This window comes from Lissotriton vulgaris, chromosome 4_1, assembly GCF_964263255.1.
Source record: "Lissotriton vulgaris chromosome 4_1, aLisVul1.2, whole genome shotgun sequence".
NCBI classification, from domain to species: Eukaryota; Metazoa; Chordata; class Amphibia; order Caudata; family Salamandridae; genus Lissotriton; species Lissotriton vulgaris.
In genome coordinates this window covers 1,523,183,614-1,523,206,368 of record NC_141691.1, presented here as the reverse complement: position 1 = coordinate 1,523,206,368, position 22,755 = coordinate 1,523,183,614, and the positions used below count along the sequence as shown (strand labels likewise).

General features: G+C 40.1%; 1 protein-coding gene across 5 annotated transcripts in view; it reads right to left on the bottom strand.

The window, feature by feature from the left end:
• Positions 1-22,755, bottom strand: part of LYN (LYN proto-oncogene, Src family tyrosine kinase) — a 332,543-nt gene that overhangs the window by 44,700 nt on the left and 265,088 nt on the right. For all 5 annotated transcript variants that reach the window (XM_086965758.1, XM_086965761.1, XM_086965759.1 and 2 more), the window contains exons 7-8: positions 16,280-16,429; positions 7,636-7,788 (exon numbers count right to left, since the gene is read on the bottom strand). In XM_086965758.1, the coding sequence (XP_086821884.1) occupies positions 7,636-7,788; positions 16,280-16,429 (303 nt within the window). The remainder of the gene's footprint in view (positions 1-7,635; positions 7,789-16,279; positions 16,430-22,755) is intronic.

Sequence of the window (22,755 nt, the reverse complement as noted above, 5' to 3'; positions counted from 1 at the left end):
TTGTCGATTGCTCAGCCACTTAGGAATGACAGGCATTGTTAGCTAGTTTTTTAGCTAAGATACAAGTTGTGTCTTTGAGGGAGTGGTATATTTAAATTAACTATCTGACAAGTTCAAAGATGTATGCTAGTGTGGTATGGGACGTGCTATGAGTTGACAGCACTTTGGCAACTATTTAAACTTAATGCCTTGTAGTATGCATGCCAGGGTTCCAACTTGAATGTTCAATTTTTTGGGGGAAAAGAAAGTTTTATGAGTAATTGGAAAGGTGACATAGTAGGTAGTGCTGGGTGCAAAGTGCTCTCGGGTGTAAATACTACCAAATTATGGCTTACTGGTGGTGTATTTGGCATATGCAGCAGGGCCTGTCACCTGTCTGCTGACTGGGGAGTGTGTTGTGTATCTTCAGTTTTGGTGTTGTTTGTACCATAGTGGTAACCAACTATTTACCAAGCCTGCCATATTGTGGGCTGTGGAATGTTACATCAAGTAAAACATATTGTTATTTGTGTTGTTATGCTGGAGAGGAAAAACATACTATGTAGACGATTTTTGGAATCATCAGTGTGGAGAACATAATGTGGCAGAGCAAACCATACAACAATGCACATTTTAGGAAAAAGAACTGATTTTCCATCACTTATGTAAAACACACCAACAATCGTACAAACACCCATGCACAAAACCACTGATCAGGCAAAGGCTAAACCTGCACATAGACCAACATACATAAAGACAGCTATGCACATAAACCAACAGGTAATCGAGCACACGTGTTATATTTGATTATGTTATGCCACAGACACCTGCAAATTGATGTTCAACATCTGCACCACACCACAGCACCCTCCAGTCCTGATTGCATCCCCAATTTTCCTAAACTTCAAGGGGATCCAACTCAAAGGAACCTTTAAGAGGTTGGCGTTAGCTGCACGTAGAGTTCTTTGGGGATAATACAGTCGCAATTTTTCCTGGATGAAAAGCAGTCCAGCTTGGTGGACAGCTCTGTGGGAAATATAGTGAGATTTCAACTGAGTTCTCTTTGGCACAGGAAGCCAGCGTAGAGAATCCAAGAGTAGCGCGGAAGAGTGAGCTAACTTTGCTGTTGCTGACAGTATTTGATAGAGTCGCTTGATAAGGTAATCAGGTGCCCCAGAAACAGCAAGTTACCGTAATTCAGTCTACTCAAGATAGCACTGTGCACATTTGGGGGAAAGAGTGACTGGATATGTGAGGTTTGCATTAAGGAGCGGCAAATAGGTCATCCAAGGTTTCCAGGATGTAATTTGCATTAAAGGATACTGTGTCATCAGCTGACAATATGACAGAAGTATTAGGCGGGGGGAGTATGTTTCGTTTGTGGATTAAAAGTAGAAATTATGTTTTTAACTTTATTCTAAAAAATAAAAATAAACTTTGAAATTGACACACAGCGTTTGTTTGGGGGTGACCAATTTGCGAAGAGTCAGGTGGGTTAATCAGGGTGATCACAATGGAGACAATTATCTTTGTAGCATAAGGAGCTGCTAAAATTTCTTTAGTGACTAACTCTGCTTTAGTGGCTCTAAACACCTTTTTGTAATTCTTCAATGCAACCATAAGGTCATATTTTAGTTCCATCGAATAGTTGGTGCAGCAAGATTTTTTTTTATTTTTGCATTTGCGCTTTGATGAACTAGACATCCCCCTGCAAGTGGGTGCAGTCCCACCCTGCTCATTAAGGTACCTCCATTCCCACCCACTCTCGAGGCTCCTTGTTCTCCGAGCTGCAAAATTCATGTATAGAAACTGACCAGCACTGTGGTGCAGGAGGAAAAATCTCAAGCATGCAGATCAGCAGCTGCCGCGTCAAAGCAAGAGACAATTGATGTGTGGAAAACCTTAACACTGCTTCACAGTCCAGTAACTTCCTGCGTCAAGCAACAGCAGTCAGAGGAAAATGTCGTTCTCTTTGTAGAAGCGTCACAAAGAGGAGGAAACATCTTGAAGCAGAAAAAAAGCACAGTTCCCTCGCTTGCCCCTCCCTTTTGTTAGGAAAGATACAGTAACTTCCTACAACATAACCTTGCACTCATCAAGCTCACGCTGTCTCATCGCCAATATTTGCTTGCTTATTCCACAAATACCTATGGTATTACACATCGCACTGCCGCCACTTAGTAACAGTTAACGAATGAGAGCTTAACCAAGTATTCTCCATTGCAAGTCATGGGTTTGTCGTTTGAAAACCAGCATGATCATAATAGAAAAGAATAAAGAAAATATCATACATGAAATGTGAATTGCGCGTTGTAAAACACATCAGGCTTATAAACCCCCATCAAACAATAATGCTTCCCTCCAAGCCTGTCATCGTCTCTAAAAGGTACATCACATACAAGGCCACCAGAACCAGCAGCCCTCCAGACCAGGCAGAGAAATGAACTACTGGAGGTGGACAACACCACACCAAAAGGCCAAATGCCAGGATATTACCAGACTGGATTAAAAAAAAAGAGAGAGATAACCAGAAGACACATATTCTCGGCCTATACTCCCATGATCTGGAAGACCATCTTCATCAACATCAGAACCTCCCCAAGCCTTATACACTTCAGCCAGGAGTAAAAGACCCGCCGCTCCAAGGAACACTGCATTGCCACACAAAACCTTTCACTCCCCACAAGCATCCTGCTTCATCGTAAACACTTCTAAATTGTAATGTGGGGCGCTTGAACTTATTTTGTACTCTAATTCTGTATAGCCAGGTGCACTCTCTACAAACACCAATACTTTGAACATCATCAGATTACTTCCGGGTTACAGAGGCTACAACAATTCACTTCGAATACACTTCGAATAGCAACAGCTCATAGCCCCAAGTCTGCATTTACTAGTTCTGAGCAGGAACTTCAAGATTAGCTTTATGGTGCTATGTACAACAGATTTGCGGCGTTTATGAACATGTTAACGTGGCTACCTTACCTTAAGGAAAGTACTGCCATTACCTGAAGGTATTGGTACCATGCCTCTCTTTGCCTTTCTGAAACTTGGCATTGAAAAAGTTTTACTTTCAACCAGAATTCACTTAAGCCACAAGCAGGGCTGCAAACTGATTTTCACTCTAGGAGACCAGAGTATAGTAACGTGCTGCTGTGTGCAGGCTGAATTAGTGGGTTAGGATATTCATTTTATGGTCAAAGCATGTACACTGATTAATGCCACCAACCACTAGAAAGACGGATGTGTTCTGGCCTGAGTGAGTAAAGACAGAAAGGAAAGGAAAAAAAGAAGAGAATAGAGTGAAAGGCTACAATGAAGAGAAAAGGGATACACTGAAGAAAGAAAGGATACAATGGAGAGAGAAAAGATACAATGAAGAGAGAAAGAATACAATGGAGAGAGAAAGGCTATAATAGAGAGAGAAAGGATGCAATGAAGAGAGAAAGGCTATAATGAAGAGAGTAAGGATACAATAGAGAGAGAAAAGATACAATGAAGAGAGAAAAGATACAATGAAGAAAAAGAACACAATGAAAAGAAGGAAGAGAAAGAACGGAAATAAACAAAAGGAGAGAAATATAGAAAAGAAATAAAGAACAAAACAAAGAACAAAAGAACTAAAAATGGAAAGAAAATCCAAGGAAGGATTGAAAGAAAAGCAAGGAAGGCAGGTACTGAAAAAATACATCAATACCAGTAGCTGCCAGGAGGACAGTATTCGTTTAAGTGAGACAAGATACACAGGAGGTGGTAAACAAAAAAACAAAAAAAGAGCATAACCTAGAAGCTTGCAGCACTGTCAAGCAACTGAGCATCCCGTTGTTTTAGTCTTACAACATTTTCTCTGATTAAAGGTATTTCTAAAATGTCACCACTGCGAGAGGTCAGGCGTTTCAGGTTATTCACGTCCAACAGATCACAAACTGCCTGAAAACTCCATACTTTGTTGTCTCTCTTTGAATCACAACAGGCATTTGGGAAATGCGGCCATGGGCTGCGTTGTTTTCCCTCAGCCCCAGCCATTGCGCTTCACACTAACTTAACGCTATAGCACATAAACCATAGACATGAACTTGTGCCATTCATGGACACTGCATAGATCAGTCCAGTACCGACCAGAGTTTCTTATTTGCACGCATAGCTACATTTACCTTACATCTATCAAACTTTATGATGTGGTAAATGACTACCTGTTCTATTCTCAATCAAGGAAACAGACCTAGCTTTACTCCTGACCAAATCCTGGTTCCAGGCTACTCTTGTGTGCCCGCCTACTCCAACCAGATTACAAATTATCAGACGCCATGATGCCCCACAATCTACCATTTCAACCACAACCTTTCACTTCACAGGGTCCCAGCCTGCATCAGCCATTCCTTTTGTACATTGGCAGGCCGGATTGAAGCCCATGAACTGATCGGACCTATGAAGACAAATGAGGGAACCCAGAGAGCCCAATGTCACTGGTACAATGAGGCATGAGGCTTTGCATGAACATCAAGGACTGATGGGGACCAAGACTAGATCTTTATCAAAATCACTGATAAATCAATGGAACAACAAGTATGCAAGTGCCCTTTACTGTTCCAAATCAAGACAATGCACAATTGTGCCAGTGACCTTCTTACAAAGGCACAGTCTCGCCATTGCCCAGGGGTCCTGGTAGAGTTCAATAACAATAACCACTAACTTATGAGGAGCTCTCCAGTCCAGTGGTTTGTACCAGAGTAATACGTCGTAATTAGGTGGCAGTGTGTGTACAGGTGAGACTGTATTGGTGTGAATTTCTGATTTTGTGTGTGGCAGGTTCACCTGTATACTGTAGCTTAAGTAACATACAACAATGTCTCAAAGGGGTGTCAGTAGGAGGACAATAAAAATACTCCTACTGTCACCCCTTTGAGACACTGTTGTATTTTACAAATGTTTGCCCTAGTCTCATTAGGGTATATGGGCTACCTCCTGTAGTCGGATAGTATTTACTGTAGCTTAAGAGCATTATTCTGACAGCAAGTCACATGCAAGCGTCACGGAAATAACCGTAAGTGCACGGGATCTACCCAACAACGTAAAACATACACATATGGAATGGAAAAGACACAAATATTAATTAAAAGTTTGTATGAGCTACCATTTCAAAGGGCCAAATAGGTGACATTACTACTTAATTACTAATTAAGAGAAATGTTTAGTACATGCATGTTTAAGACCAATTATTTATACTTAGGATCAAGTCACTACAAAAATGAGAATCAATGAAGGTTTTTTTTCTAAACAACCATGGAGTCACATCACTACACTTCACTTTCTGGGCTATTTGCCACTTGAGATACTAAATTAATAATTTATATTATATGGTGCTTGCCTTATTGTAAGGTAGCTCTAAAAATAGGGTGTTAATGTTGCCCATGTGCAAAATATTTATGTTATCAGCCTCAAAAGAAGATCAAATGGTAGTGGGCACCTCTGGAATTTGAATCGCGTACCGGATGTTTTCATGCAGGGGTGGTAGATGAGTTGTTGAACCACAGAATAGTCTGCAATGCCCACCAATATGCTCCTCATTTTCCTTGTGAACAATACTACAAGGCATGGAAGAGTTGTGGTGTTGCATCTTGATTCACAGCCTGTCTAGCTCTGCTCAGCAAAGCAACACCTCTGACAAGGGTTCAGTTCCCAAATTCAAGTTGTCTGTTTTAGAATATTTCTGCATCTACCTTAAAAGAGACTGCTTCGAAACAAAGAGCTGTCCTCTGGAAATTACCAAACTTCTGTTTAAAAGCAGAGGGCTATACGGCTGTGAGTGCATTAGTGTACATGTTTCGTCCTGAAGAAGTTGGAGAAAATTGATTGTAGACTACCGAAACGCCTCATTGTTACACAACGGTTTCTTTGTCAGACTAAAATGACAAACTTTGCGCTGTTTTTGTCATATGTCTGTATGTTCCTATGTTTTTGAGGGAATGGGGGACAAATCTACGTCCTAACAACTGACATAATGGAGATATGTTATTAAACTGGCATGAATTATACTGTAGTATATTATTTTTTTATTCAGTTTATTTTGTACAGTCATGGTTGAATAATTATTTGAGCTTGTATGCATTTAGGAACAATGGAGCCATTGTTAATAATGCAAGTGAAACATGCACCAGGGGAAATTGTACGGGACTTTGGCTTGCTTTATGAGAGACACCGGTAGAGAGAAAAAGAAGAGCCTCTCCACTCTATTGATTTACTTCCTGCTCCAGTTTTCCTACAGCAGGACAGCAGCCAGACAGAGACCTGCAGTGAAATAACATCTGACATATGGCTGCTGACGTAGGGATCCCCATGTCAGGGGAATTCGAGGCTACAAGGAAGACTCCAGAGTTAACTACTGATGAACTGAGTTCTGGAGAACTGAACTGCCATTAGTATCATCAGCATCCCGAAGTGTAGATTTAGCGGGTAATATCCATCTAGGCCTTAGCATGGAAAGGATATGTTAAGGCCACCGTTAATGTTTGGCGTGTTCCTCCATTCTTCAAGTAAATATGTGTTTGGAAGGTACACAAGCAGTAGGATTATCTAACTTGTTGTCAGTGTGGGACTTTACTGTTTCAATAGATTTGTGGTGAAGGTGTTTGAGAGAGCTTTCCTTTCATGATCTTACCTGTGCCTTTGATCAGTAGCAGTGCACGCCATTGCAGCACCAAGCGCATTCCCAGCTGGCAAGCTTTGCATTGTGTCAGTTGAGGAGTCACCTTGTTTGCACATGTCCAGGCACAGGTGATGTGGAAATCAAAGTAGGACTGAGGCTCTTCCTCATCCTTTACAATTGAGGAAGAACTTGTATTTTTTGTGTTTTTTTTTACAGTGGCCTTACTTAGACAAATGCCATTGCTTCTGCTCCATCACAGGGTGAATCTTTCATTGATGTGAGAATGCATGTGATTTTTCTTTTTCACTTTCGTTGGACACTTGTTTTATGCTTGAGATCTGAACAATCGCAAAACCAGCTAAAGCAAAGGAGTACTTAAATGCACAAGAATAACTGTTGGATCCAATTTTTCTATGATTGCAACTGCTATGCCTTGGTTGTTGTGTGTCGTGCACACAAAAACATATTTTCTTTAAACATAGGATATGCCAAGTTTTATTGCGAGTTTACAGACTTCTCTACGCCATGCTTTGGTTGATAGGCATGTGTTGTTTTTAGAGTTGGAAGCCTTCCTCTCAAGATTGCTTCTGAATTTGCAATGCATCTCTGGCAGCTGCTGATGCTGCACCTCACCTGCACCTCATGTGTTGCGATGGGAGCACTCCCTAAGTGATGACATAGTACATCTCACAATCATTTGCATGACAGTGAGGCTGAATTACTCCTTTAGGCTGACCCAAAATGTAATCAACAGTGTCTCAAAGCAACAGCGGAAGGGGACTTTCCCAAACAAAACACAACGTCGAGTTCAACCAAGTGTTAGCCAATATATTAACATCATTACACACGTTTTCGTGTTAATGTTTGGATGCCATAATAAATAGAGTTGAGGTTTTCAGGCTGAATAACCTTAAATAAATGGACATATACAGTGCAATTAAATACAAAGTTAAGAATAAATACTCTTTTAATAACGAGAACAATGCTAAGCAATTAATGCATAAACTCACCCATCCACACTTCTCCAAACTGGCCAGCTCCAAGCTTCTTCACCATCTTTATTGAATCTCTAGGAATCTCCCATGCATCTTTATCCCATGGCTTTTGAGGTTTTTGGCTAATGCACGGTTTTTCAAGCTTTCTACAAAGTCCATCTGCTACTTCTAGTTGGCAACAAATAAAAAAACAGCGAATAATTTTTTGGGTGAAAGTCAGTATTACTACGGCTCTTTCTTTACACAATTATGGCATATGGCATGATTTTCTGGATTTCCAGTATTGTTATGTAGTGGTCATCCCGGACAGTTGATGGCCGCCTTCCTGGCATATGATGGCCATCTGTGAGAAAGGTGGACGCACATGTGCTCGTTGACCAGGCATGGGTGGCTATCTGTTCACATGGGGCAGTAGCTAAGGTGTACTTACTGAAAATGTTGAGCTGGCATTTGCTGATCAATTAGTGCATTTATTTAAAGATGGTATTTACAGACAGAATTTGTATATTTCAGAAAATGACAAGCTAATGATGAGAAATGTTTTTTAACCAGCACTCTTCATTCGAGTAACCACTACCTCTGTAAGGTCCCCAGAGTCAAAAAGCCCAATATGGCTGGTCGTTCCTTCTCATACTTGGGCCCCACGCTTTGGAACATAGTACCCGACTCACTGAGAAGCCGCCAATTGCTGACCATTTTCTGTAAAACTCTTAAAACCTGGTTGTTCTGATCTGTTTTCTATCTCTGGCTGGTTCCCACCTTGTCTAAGCACTGGGACGCCCTTTTCGATTGATTAGCTATGCAATATATATATATATATTATATATATATATATATATATATATATATATATATATATATATATATATATATATCCAAACGACTTTCTGTCTCTCCAAACGGCACCCCATAAATAACGGACCACCAGGCAGCAAAGAGTGTTTGGGTAGGTTTATTATCCCTTCTTTTCACTCGGCATGACGCGTTTCAGGTAACACGTACCCTTGTTCACATAGCAGGCATGCAGTACATATCGACATATATATACTTGTTTTTTTATGTTTCAAACACCAAGTGATCATAGAAAGTGACTAAATACTTATGTGCAAAAACGGCAATGTTCGTGGAATCAACTTCTTGTCTAAGCATGAATCTTCTACATTTTTAGACAGTGCATAACCATATTAGTTTTACTCTTTTCAGGTTCTAGCAGCATAAATGCAAAACATATACGTGCAACATCCGCAATAAATATGGTTTATAAAATTTAATAATAAACAAATTCACAGTTTTAACACATGTTTTTATGAATTCCATAAAAGATTCCCTTAAAATTCATTAAAAAAATCCCTTCTATAATTACTGTGTGCAAAATGACTGCTTCAATGCGGTCATGCTGTGCAAATCATGCTATTCTTATGATTTTATTTATGGTCACCCTAGATATTATTTTTATAGGTCACAAAAAATAGGTGCAAAATTCCTGCCTCAATGCAGTCGCCTTTGTGCAAAATGTAAGCTAGTATTATTAATAGCTGCTAAGAATTTCTCCGATATATTCAATTGTTTCTGGTTTAACTCAGTCGAAAATGACCCCCATTTAGTCTTATTGATACTTGATCCCAAGTATCAAAAGTACTCCAGAATTGTTCCATTAAAACTTGCCTAAAGTGCTCAGTGTTGATCATTAGTGCAAGTGAATAATACAAAAAAAACAGTAAAAATAAATAAATAGTGAATAGCAGTATGGACTGTATATGGGGACCGTATAACTCTTTCCTTCCATATAAAATACCATTGGCCAGTATCAATTCTTATCAGAGACACTATTCTCTACAAGCCTGTAGGAGCTGTCTCAAATTAAATGTGTTAAAGACAAATAACTTTCTTGAGTTCATTGCACGTGATAACATCAAATTGAATATTCTAAAGGAATGTATGTAAGTCTTCGGTATTATTGAGACCGTTAGGGTATTTGCTGTTCAGATTCAAGATATACCTTGTCTCCAGTTGTCTCAATAATTTTTCCCTATTGCCACCTCTCCGTGGCATAGGGACAGTATCAATGTCATAATATGAAAGACAATGAATTTCTTTATTAAGTACAGATTTAAAATGTCTCGCAACTGGATAAGCCGGATCACAATTTATGATAGCTCTAATGTGTTGTAGAATTCTCACGTGCACCTGGAGCTTTGTGCTTCCCACATATCTTAGCCCGCAGGTGCACGTTAGAATATAAACTGCAAAATCCATACAACAGTTGAAGTTGCCCCTAATGTCAAGTTCTTTTTCTCTAAGAGGTGTACTATATTTCGTAGTGTTAACACCAAATTTACATGCACTGCATGTAATGCACTTAAAGAAGCCATGTCTGACTGGTAGCCACGCGCCTGTATACGCCCCTTCCACTTTAGATCTAGAGAAGTGGGCAGCCATGGATTTGCATTTTCTAAATGTTACAACCGGTTTATCCGGTAATCTTTCACTCAAAATGCTATCTGTCAACACTATAGGCCAGTTTCTATTCAAAATGGCTCTGATTTTATGTTCTTGCATACTATAGGTTGTAATCAGCCTAGGGGCTTCATCTCTCTCACTGGTTTCTTTCTCCCTTCTCTCTCAATAGGCAATAAGGATGTTCTAGGTTTTTCACTGGCTTTTAAAACTGCTTTCGTCAGGATTTTTTCTGTATACCCTCTCCTTCTCATTCTCTCTAGGGTTTCTTCCTGACATTTTTCAAACTCTTCAGATGTACTGCAGATACGTTTTAATCGCAAGATCTCCCCATAGGGGATACTCGCGATTAGATGTTTTGGATGCGCGCTAGAGGCGTGCAATGTCGCATTCCCCGCCGTTGGTTTTCTGTAGGCGCTGGTTAGCAAAATATTGTTCTTTACATCTATGCGCACATCTAGGAATTCAATTGTGGTTATACTACTATGCGATGTGAAGTGCAAATTAAAATCATTAACATTAATCTTATCAATAAAATCCTTTGCACTTTCACTGTCCCCTCTCCAAATTATAAAAACATCATCTATAAATCGTAGCCAGTGACTAATCCTATGCTCCATGATGTCCTTATATTGTACCCTGAGGACCTGCTTCTCCCGAACCCAACGTGTAAACATGCATAGCTCGGGGAAAAGCAGGCCCCCATGGCGACACCCTACATTTGTCTGAACATATCCTTGCCAAAAGAAGAGAAATTATTGTTCAAACACAATGTGATTAAAGACAGTAACATCTTATTGTGCAACACATATTCCGCAGGTCTTGTGTTTAAAAAGTGTTCAATACCCTTCAGGCCACAGTCGTGTTCAATGCTCGTGTACAATGACTCAATGTCCAGAGTCAGCAAAATCAGATCCTCAGTCCATGTGATATTATAAATTTTTCTTAAAAAGTCTCCTGTGTCTTTCAAGTAGGACGGTATCGTTTTCATCAAATCCTGTAAGTAATAGTCAATATATTGGCCCACTTGCTCCGTCATGCTATTGATAACAGATATAATTTGCACGGCCTGGGATTGGAAATGCTCCTTTGTGAATCTTGGGTAAGAGATATGGAAAGGGCACCTCTGGATATTGATTAAACATTAAATTGTATTCTTCAGTAGTGATTAGCCCCTCCCGTTTCCAATTCTGTAATTTTTTTTGATGGTATCTTTTGTTTTATTGTAGGCCTTCATTGTTGTTCTTTCATAACAATTGATGTTATTAAGATGCTGCATAGCTTCTTTCTCATATTGATCTTTAGGCCATAAAACAATGTTTCCGCCTTTGTCAGATTTTTTCACAAGAATTCCTGAATTTTTACTGATTTTTTCCATAAGGATATCGAATTGCACTTGATTCTGGTTTACTTGTTTTTTTAAATTGACTTGACAATTTAGTTTTTTAATTTCCTCAATGACTCTGTCATGGAATACATCTACCACGTCTTTTGGCATCAGTTGTATAAATGAGGATTTGGGTTTAAACAGACTTTCACCAGCACCCTCTTGTAGCAGTTTCATTTTTTCAATTTTGTGTGGATATTTGTGAAGTATTCACCTCATCATTATGTAGTTCATGCATGGTCCATAGGGTGGGCACATCTGATGCTTGCAGATTGGACTTTGTATCATCGGTTCCTCTGTCATTTTTGTTATCCCACCCATTTTTTAAAGCAAAAAACTTTTTTAGTTTTAATTTTCTTATAAAGCCGAAGATGTCAATGCGTGTTGTCGCATAATTAAAATTGGTGTTTGGATAGTAATTCAAACCTAAATCTAAAAACACAGTGGTTCATTCACATACTATCAAAGATGAATAGAGGGAACCATTCGGTTAAATGTTCAGTTGTGTCTCTGTGATACAAAGCAGAGTTGCATCCAACAGCTGTGAAGTCACAGTGATTAACAAAAAAACGAATTTAACATTCAAAGGTCGTTTTACCACGGAGATGGTGATGTAGTGTAGATACGAGATGGCAATGGATCACTTTGTACAGTGAAACTGATGCATCACCAAGTTTAGGCTGCTAGTCCTATTCAGATTTGCTCATAAGTTAATAGCAAAACATTTTCTCTTTAATACACATCTCTGTAAGGAGGGTCTGTGTAACAAATGCAAACTGTAAAATGCATTGTTTAGATTTGATTCAATGAAACCCAACGCAGTTGGAATGTACATTAGAAGTGCCTTCTCCAAAATGGTTTGTGGAACATTTGGCCATATTTTGTTCCAATAGCTATGTGAGCCCAGGGGCCAGGTGATGGATCAATGGAGTGGGGATAGCCAAAATCCCGTTAGGTAGTTGGATGACTATGACGTCTGTAGATGATTGCTAAAACAGCAGTAAGGGTATTGTCATTGATCCTTTAGCTACATAATCTTCACTAATATTTCCCTTTCTTTTCTGGTAAATAGATCTTGAGTTGTAAGTATTCTCCAAAATATACCAAGGGGATAATTACTCAAATACATGAGGCTCATAAGCCACTTTGCTAGAGGACAGCAAGAGATGAAAATGGAGGTTGAGAGAGCCTCAAACATTCAGTTGATGTTAAAACTTATTTTAAACATCCATGGCATGGGCTATGTTATTTTGCAGGTTTTTACCAGAACTAAAAAAGGACTCCTCCAAAAATGGCAACTGAAATGCTTCTACTTTTATTGCAGAAACATTGGACACATTTACGCAATCTGAGTGCAAAATGCTTCTTTGCACTTGTCGTTTAATACTGTAGACAAGAGAGACCATTAACTATTTCCACTCTACTTACCTCTTGTAGTCCTAATACTGTACTACAGGGTTGTCCAGAAATAAAAGTCCAGTTAAAATCTGACGAATATCTGGTTTGTGTGGTAGTGAAGGATGATGTACCCAAAACATGATATGTTTAAAAATATTATAGAGAGAAAGAAGTTGAATCTAGGGTCCCAACTTCACAACAGATTGCATTATCCGAGATGGTCTAAGGTTGACTATTTTATCAGTAAGAACCATTTTCAGTTACGGTAGTGATTGTGCTATTGAAATAAGTTATCCCTGGTAGATGCACAGGTAGGTGTGGAAGGTGTAAAGCAGGAAGCATTACCCTACTAATATAGGACACTATCCTTTTATTTTGTGGAGACTCCGTGACTGTGGAGGAGCAGGGAGGATAGCTGTGTTGCCCATGAGGCACAAACCTGCAGACTTATCTATGCATACCGATTGATCCTATATTAAAGGTTTTAATGTCAAATTCCTGTTTTGATAGAAGCTACTGGAATCCCCTAACAAGGAGTTCCAGAGTAAAAGCGATTCTCACACCTTGGTGAAATAATTTCTAAGATATATCGTCAAAGAGTAATATCTTAAGTCTTGATAAAGATCGTTTGAGTCAAGATAATACCATCGAAATGAGTTGAGGCACTACCCTCATAACCCATGCAGTGGGCTGTCACACTAGATATTGATTGTTCCCTGTTTATCAGGTCCCAGCCCCAACGCTAATTTACACGGATATGGTTTTTTTAATGCCAAAGTGTTGTGTCTCTTAATTTTCTCTTTTGTATTTTCTTTGTTAACAAATTTGTTTGTTTGGCAACTTATGATGTGATGTTTTGATTTTGAAAAAATATGATTTATACATGATTAATCGTTCTCTTGTTTTTAACTTGCTATATTTGTCTTATATGTTTTTAATAAATTGATATATAATATTTTTAATATTATTTGTGTATTGGCATACTGCTTTCTCAATTGTAACTGTGTCCCCCTTGGTTGAATCTGTGTGATAGAGATGGTTGAATGAATGAGTTTTTTTTAGCATTGGTTGACCAAAGGACACATTGCTGCATTTTCTAGATTTAACCCTAGTCCTTTGGTTACTAAAGGGTCTCTCTCATTCTTTAAGAGGTGTTCAAAGTAAGCCAAGTATATACGCTTAAGTAGTGAACTGTTTCATTATTGAGCGAGCTCCTGACTGACTAAATCCTTTCTGAGTGGTCACTGTGCACACAATATTGTTTTAAGCATACAGACCTTACATTGAGGAATGAAACTACTGTGCCTGGAGGCTTCAGGTACACCGTGGCCCCGATGGACAAACTTTTCCACAAAGGAAACTAAACTAGGTTCTGGCAACTCTACGAGAAACCAGTGTCTTCCCCAACGATGCTGCTCAAGTTTGAGGCTTTTATGTTTTCAGTCTGAGGGTAGATTAGAAGAGTTCTACGTGATGAAGGACGAGATGGTTCGAGCCATAGTTTAATTATGTGTGAGAAACAAGGCCTGCAAATGTATTCAAATACAAAAAGGCCACTTTATGATCCAATCAATATAGGGAAAGTATGATGGGCTTTCTGGCAAATTGAGAGCCTGTACACAGTTTCTATCTCTGAAATTATTTCTGTAAAGTGGTCATGATATATCCAGAACCTCTATAGTGAAACGGAGAGTACAAGATTGCTTGATGGAATTTGGTCAGAGCTCCAACAATTAATGATCATTGGGACCTGAGGAATAATTTGATTGATTCAATGAAAGACCACATTGGACAGCGAGTTACGCTGATTTTTACAGCTTAGAGCCATCATTTCAAGATGTCAGATCCCGACCATTTGGATAGGTGCAATATTAGATGAAATTCACAAAAGAGGGTGAAAAGAGGGTGAAAGGATGGTGAAAGAAAACTAAAGGTTATCGGCTATGTTCTGTCCATGTGCAAATTTTTCTACTAAAGTTGTGGGAACTCGCACGTTAGAGTGGAGTAGTAAATATGAGCATCCCTAATACAGAGAACGGATTCTAAGTGGAGAAGTTCACTGTACACAATATGAGCCCCGAAGCTTTGCCACTGTAGTTTGCCAATGCAAACTTGTCCACTGCTTTAATTAAAAGCATTTGGGTAAGTTTCGGGCTAACAGGAAGATGTGAGGAGCCCCTAAATGGGATGATATATTCTTAGAAGAACATAGTTACAGCGTTAGATCTCAGGGACAAATGAATTAAGAGATCCATACTACAGTGAAAGCTGTGTTCAGAATAGATGTGCATATGTGCAGATTTTTGTTTAACATCTTTATTACTGATGTGGAAAAAAGTATACTGAGGATCATGCCACCACAACAGGTGAGTGATAACCTATCCACCATGTTCGATGGTAAAATTTTAGGTCTCCCCTACCAGACAGCACAAAAAAACCCTTCTACACTAATTCTATTTCTTTTATTTTTACCTATCCATCTTGGATCGGCTAATAAATAAATGGTGCTTTGTCATTTTGTAGGCACAAATGTGTAATACAGCATGCCTAGGCCTACAAAATGATGAGGCCACATTATAATGCTTTAACCTTTTGCCATGCTGCACTGCTTATTGCAAATGCTGCAAGGCATGACTAAGAGGCACTGGCAACATAAACATGCCCCTAACAGTTTGATCTATCGGCTTTGCCAGTACTTGTTACTTAATGTAACCCCAGTGGGGTCTGCAAAGGGATCTTAAAATCATGAGCAAGAAATTCACTGGAAAACAACTTTACAGTCATTTTGAGCAAAATGTACTGTAGAAGATCCTGTATTGGGCATCGTCAACTTAAGGTTATAACGATCGCTCAATGCTTTGGGATTATGAAGGACTCCAGACTCCACTGGGAGCATTGGGTGAGGAAAGAAAGTGATCCAAGTTCACAACTAAAAGTGTTCTGGAGAGTGAAGCTACACATCCTGGCAGATTCTAAATTCACGCCCTTAGGAAAGCATATTATGCTATGAATAATCCTGCTCTTGTGTATGGGGATGCTGAATGGATCCCCCCATATTCTCTCATAACCTGGAAACAATTCAGGCCCCCTTTGGAAACATTCTTTGCGCATTAAGAGTGTAATCCCATATGAACACTTGAGATTGGAGCTTTCTCAAAAGCTGGCTTGGAAATTAGCTGAAACATGGTCTACACCCAATCCACTCTGAATATTCCATGCTTTCTTTTTTTTATTACAGAGAAGGGAGGAGAGTTTTGTTCTGTGTCATTTTTAAAGCATTTTTTGGGGCTAAGAACCTGGTCAAAGACGGTGTCAGATGGGTCATCACAATTAGTTGAAAACGTTTTAATATTTTATTTTAGGTAATTTACACACAGATACAAAAATAATATGTAACAAAATGCTCATGTAACTTACTTTGATAATGTCTTATCATTTCACTGATGGAAGAGAAGGTAATTCTTGGTGAAATATAATAACCTCCATTGTCCAAAGATCGAATTTTGTAGTGCTTGATTACATCACCGTGATCGGGGTCGTGATCCCTGACGGACAACGAGAAGCTTCCTACAAAGACAGAAGAACCAAGTTGATGTAGGTTTTAGTTACAATTGTAGCTCATACTTTGGGTTTGAAGGACTAGATTTAAGGCTGCCCCAAGAACGTTCATCATCTTAGATTTAAATGCGTTAAGTAAATAGGAGATTCTCACCACTTACAACATTCACTAGGAAAGATAATCATTTGAGGTCTCGAGGAAGTGGGTGAAAAATAGTGGTCTGGAACTAATAGTACCTTTAAGTAATGAGCATACACTCAACATACACAGGTGATAAACCTTAAACTTCATTTAGATGTAGGAAGTGTGTCATGGCTACATATTTGCATGCTCTTCTAAGCCATTTATATTCAGGGCAGTCTACCCTGACCCCCCCCCAACCATCCCCCTCTCCCCTGAGTCGTCGAGAACAACAAACATCTAACCACTTATCTGTAAGACTGAGAGCCCGATAAATCTCCTGTGTACCAATCACCATTTAATAACAATTATATCCACTCTGACAATCCAACTAACATAGGTTCTATACTTACCTGTGTAAACTTCTATGTGTGTGAGTAAACTTCCTCCCATGGCGGGAAGAGCACTCGCCAGGCACGGATCTTTGTATCATCCACAAACATACAGGTTTGTGAGCATTCATAACATTTTTTCACACCTCATTCCCATCCTCAGGAGGATTCAATATGTACTCCCTTGAAGGTCAGGTATAAATAGGTTTTGTTTTCTGGAATCTCAGTGACTCTTTAGGTCGACCCTGGGCAGGGCATGCGCTACTCTGCGAGGCATGCTGTGATCATTGAATGGACTTGAATCTCCGCCCACTCTCCACCCATCTTTTCAATTGGCTTCTGTGACTGTCCTTTGTAAATGTTGGCTTTTGATTTGTTATTAAGCTTGTTAGTCTCTCCTTAACACCTTCCTATCTTCTTTTGTAACCTCCCATCAGGACTGGACCTTTTACTATGTCCTTACAGTATAGCTTGCTTTAGCCATTTGGATAACTCTTTGCTTAATTAATCTAAAGAGCACTGGTGGGACACAAGCTTTAACAATGGCAGCTTTTGGGTATTTGCAACCTCCCCCATCCATGTCCTTCATGTAGGCTAGTTTTTTGTTGTTGCTGTTTTTATATAGTGGGAACTCAACCAAAGGGTATTCGAGGGCTTTACATGAGTACAATCTTTAGCCGACACTGAGACTTTAACCGGGTTCCCCAGCATCAAAGTTGGCAGCTCTGACCGTTGAGCCACAACCTCTGCTACTGGTGACTTATTCTATCTAGTTTCAGGGATTGTTAGGGGTGGTTCTGTGTGGACCTCCATTTTGTGCTGCGAAGGGTGTTCTTCTTTGATGTGATTTGGAGCTGTGTGAGCGGGTTCTGGGTGGACCATCAGCCTCAATGCACTTAGAACATAACGCTCCTTTGTTCTCATTGTACAGCGCCCTCTTTGCCCGAATACACCGGCACTTAACCTCAGACACACGACGAGGGCAATCTGTTTATAGAAATGACATGCCCTTCTCTAGGGACTGTCAGAGCTCTCTGTCACAGGTCAGAACGCAATCTGTCCCAGCTGCCCGTAGAAGACAGGGTCTGTTGCGAAGCACTCACAAATGTTCTGCAAACAGCAGACCTTGAGTACGTTCATTTTCCACAATTTCTTTTTACAGGTTCCTTTACTGGGAGAGGTGTCTCTTGCTCTTTCAGTGTGAGGGTTACTAGTTCCTTTCACCTCCGTCTCTCACCAATTTCACAGGGGACGCAGATGGAGAAGGCATGTGTGCTGTGTGCATATCTTCTTTGATATGATGTGTGTTGTGAATTTTAAGAAAATATTGTAAAATGTTTTTAGGGTCACCTATGTACACTGCTACTAACATAAAAAAGCAAAAGACACACAGTTGATGGATGGGCACAGTGACAAGACTGATTTGCATATGGATGGGTTCAAACTGGAATGGCATGGTGAGCAATAGAACAATGGATTTAGGCCCAGATATCTGTACTGGCGTGAATGTATGCCATTGTTCTGCATTCTGCCCATCAATTGTTCTTTTTGCATTTGTCACCCCGAGTGGGACTGGTATGCCAAGACGTGGGTCCCGTGATCTCCATTAATGAATGAAAGAATGAATTTGTATTTGTATAGGGCATAGCTACCTTGAGGCCTCCCAGGGCTGTGGACCAGGCAGGAAGAGGGAAACAGAAGTTAAAGCGATACCTTGAAGAGAAAGGTTTTCAAGAGTTTGCGGAATGCCAATAGGTTAGGCTCCTTCCGCAGATTGGAAGGGAGGGCGTTAAAGGAGAAGAAGCGCCTGCCCCATCTAGCTCTTTGTATTTTCTTCGGGGTGGCGAGATAGGAGAGGCTTGAACAAAGGTTTCTGGGAGGATGACAGGGGGTGATGAGGGAGTGAGTGATGACCGGACCGTTCTTCCAGAAGGCTCTGTGAGCCAAGCACATGGCCTTGAACTGGATCGTAGCCGTGATAGGGAGCCAGTAAAGGCTCCTTAGGGCTGGTTTCATAGATTGCCTGCGAGGAACCTGGAGAAGTTGGCGGGCTGCACATTTCTAAATCATCTGAAGTTTGTGAATGGTGAATTGCGGAGCTCCCAGGTACAGGGCGTTCCCATAGTCAAGGCGAGAAAAAATAAGAGCCCGGGCCAAGATCCTTCTTGCCTGGACGGGGAGGAGGGGGAGGATCTTGCGCAACATCCTCATCAGGCCATAGCAGCTGGCTGAAAGCTTAGTGGTCTGTGGTTGAAGCTGAGGGAAGAGTCAAGCCACATACCGACACTCTTGATCTGGGCTTTTGCATCTGGGGCGGGGCCAAGGCAATCTGGCCAGAGGAGAGCAGGGTTAAAAGAGGGTGAGTTGCCAAGGAGCATGTGCTCGGTTTTGTCCCCGTTGAGCTTAAGGCATGAGAGTTCCATCCACTCGGCCACCGCCTCTAGGCAAGGACCTAGGGTGCAAGTCAAGTTATCCTGGATGATGATGGGTGAAACCCTGAAACCGGTCCTATGATGCTTGTTTACAGTCCAGCGAGGACCTATCCTGGCAGTTCGGGCTGGACTGTTCCCATTGGGTGCAGTGTCAAGACTGATTTGCATATGGCTGGGTTCAAACTGGAATGGCATGGTGAGCAAAAAACACAATGGATTTAGGCCAAGATCTCTGTACTGGGGTAAATGTATGACATTGTTCTGCATTCTGTCCATCAATTGTTTTTTGTGCACTAACATAAAAAAAATGTGCAATGCAATACGTCTCGCATTTGTTAAAGTGAGAGATTCTGGCATGGAAAATTACCATTTTTTTTTACATGTGTTTATTTATTTTCAGTAGAGTCATTTTATTTGTTTAGCATTATTGCCATTGGTATAAAAAGGCAAAAGTAAAAAACATTGTAATTTTCAATGCCAGCAGCTCTAACTTTAACAAATGCAAGACCTATTGCATTGCAAATGCATGTTTAGAAGCAAATTGCAGAGAATACCCAACGTTTTCTAACACTCCCCTATAGGTCGCAGTATATAGAAATGATAAAGGGAGGTTTGGACTTGTCAAGTGCCAGGAATGATTCTGGCCATAGCTAACTGCAGTTTTGTCTTGCTATTTAAGCATGATACTGGCAGAGAGGAAACCTTACTTTCGGCGTCCAGCATAATTTTTCAATTAATGGCATAGCAGCGATTTTGAAAAGGGGGTTGAAAACCTTATAAGGTTTGCATTGCAGTCAACATTGTATCCCAAAAAAACTTACATTTAACGGGAAGGAGTATGAATGACTAAACAAGATATCACTTTAGGCAGAACCCATAGTAAACTGTGCCTGATTTCCCAAAACATGTCAATTCCCTAAAGCTCCAGAACTTCCTTTTATTTCACACCAATCTTAACACTGATAATAGTAATGATTTTTATGTAGAGCCCTCCTTCAATCTCGAAGTGCTGTAAATAACATGTATTATGGGCTAATTTTTAAACTTGCCCGGAAGTCTCCCAAATATGGGAGCCTCATCATTCAAACCAGTCTCGTCCTCCTTTAGAGGTATATCCCTTCCCAAGACATCACGCAGGTATGACAGAGGAGCGTCGCTCCCCAGCTTTTAAGCTATGCGAGAAAGAAGAAACAAAATAACTCAGTTATTACCATTTTATGTTTCCTGCCTCTTTTGTGGGCGGGTGTATGGGTGGGGCTGCCCTGCTCTCGGAGCAGGGCAGGGGAGGAGTGTTTTGCCCACTCCTAAGTGTGCAGTGACTGTTTGGTCTGCCCTGTCGGGCTGCCCAAACAGTCATGCGCACTTTCCCCGTTCTCTATGCAGGCTGCATTATAGCCTGCAAGGAGAAAAAGACCAGGCCCCCATTCCCTGGTTGAGTGTCGAACCAGGATGAGCAAAACCAATCACAACGCTGCATTGCAGTGTTGTAATTGGTCAAGGAAGCCTGGGTACTTACCAATCAAAACTCTGCATTGCAGCATTGTGATTGGTATGGGGAGCCTATCTGTACTTCCTGGTCCTGTCTGACGAGGAGAGCAGAGACGCAGGACCTGGCGCAGCAAGGTAAGTGTTTTTTTTTTGCGCAGCAAGGTAAGTGTTTTTGTTTTATATATATATATATATATATATATATATATATATATATATATATATATATATATATATATATATATATATATATATATATATATATATATATATATATTCACAGAAAAAACCATAGGTTTTAGGCCATATATAGTTAGGAATTTGCATTTACAAAACCTTATTTTACTCGCATAAAACCATTGAAATTCGCATATATAGTTAGATGCGCTAACTATATATCGCGCACCCGCAATCCACTGCTGATGATGTCACATATTACATCATTCATGACATGGTCAGTGACATCACTGATGACATCATCCAGTGGCTGTCTGTTTCTGTAAAGTTAAAATATGTCTTACATATTGAAGAATGAGTGGATGTATAAGTGTCTGGATGAAGGATTTAGTAGGTGCATGACTGACTGTATGAGAGAGTGATTAAATGTTTCTCACTGAGTGCATGGGTTAGTGGCTAAACTATCTTAATTTGTGCATCATTATATCTGTTGTTCTATGAACTGCTGCATGTGTTGATCAGAAGCTATATGAGTAACTGTATGGGTTATTGATTGGTTGCCCAAGTATTTGTATGGGAGAGTGAGTGTGTGTGGGGGGTGGCTGGGAGGTGTGTGACTCTGTGCATACATGTGTGAACAGTTTATTCACTAGATCTATGGGTTCAAAACTGCATGTGGAAACAGCTCTATGGGTGGTTGACTGTGTACGAGTGTATTGGTGAGTGAATGGATATCTCAGTGCTACATGTCAAAGTAAGTACATATGTAAAACACAGTACATGTGAAAGTTCACATATATAAATTACTGTGCATAAGAGCCAGTGAATGTGTGAGTGGCTGTATGGATCATTGTGAACTTGTATCAGGGATTGTATAAAAGAGTAAATATGTGTTAGTATATGTTTGAATAAGTAAGGTGTGTATAACTGTATAGTTGAGGATATGGAGGTGTGATTGATTCAGTGCATGACTGACTAGGTGTGTGAGTAATTCCATGGATGAGTGACAGTCTGTGAGTGTCTGTTTACTCTGAGTGTATCTAAGGTTATATTAGAGTCTGAAGAGGTTGATCGTATTATCACATGATTGATGTCATCAGTGATGTTGTCAGTGATGTCATCAGTGATGTCATCAGTGATGTCACTGACCATGTCATGAATGATGTAATATGTGACATCATCAGCAGTGGATTGCGGGTGCGCGATATATAGTTAGCGCATCTAACTATATATGCGAATTTCAATGGTTTTATGCGAGTAAAATAAGGTTTTGTAAATGCAAATTCCTAACTATATATGGCCTAAAACCTATGGTTTTTTCTGTGAATTTCAATGGTTTTTTAATACCAAATATCAAATGCTGTCAAATGTCAAGTACGTGATAGGTCAAAACATTTTCGTGTTTATGCACGCTGATGTGCTTTGAACGCTGCCCCCCTCCCCCTTCCCCCCCTTTTTTCTCTTAGCAGTACTCTCTCTTTGCAGATAGTGAAGGGTAGTTAACGCAGGCCTTTGCCCCCGTTGTAATCCGTCGTGCCTGCTTCTATCTCCATTTGATTGATTGCTATCCAAGCATTTACTGTTTTAGAATTTGTTCTCTTTGGTTCATTCTGTATTTACAAACAAGCACAGAGTCGCTTTACTCTGTTTAGTCTTTGCAGATAGTGAAAAATAGTTTAAAAAAACAAAAGGAATCGAGCAAAATCAGTAGGCCACTAATGGGAT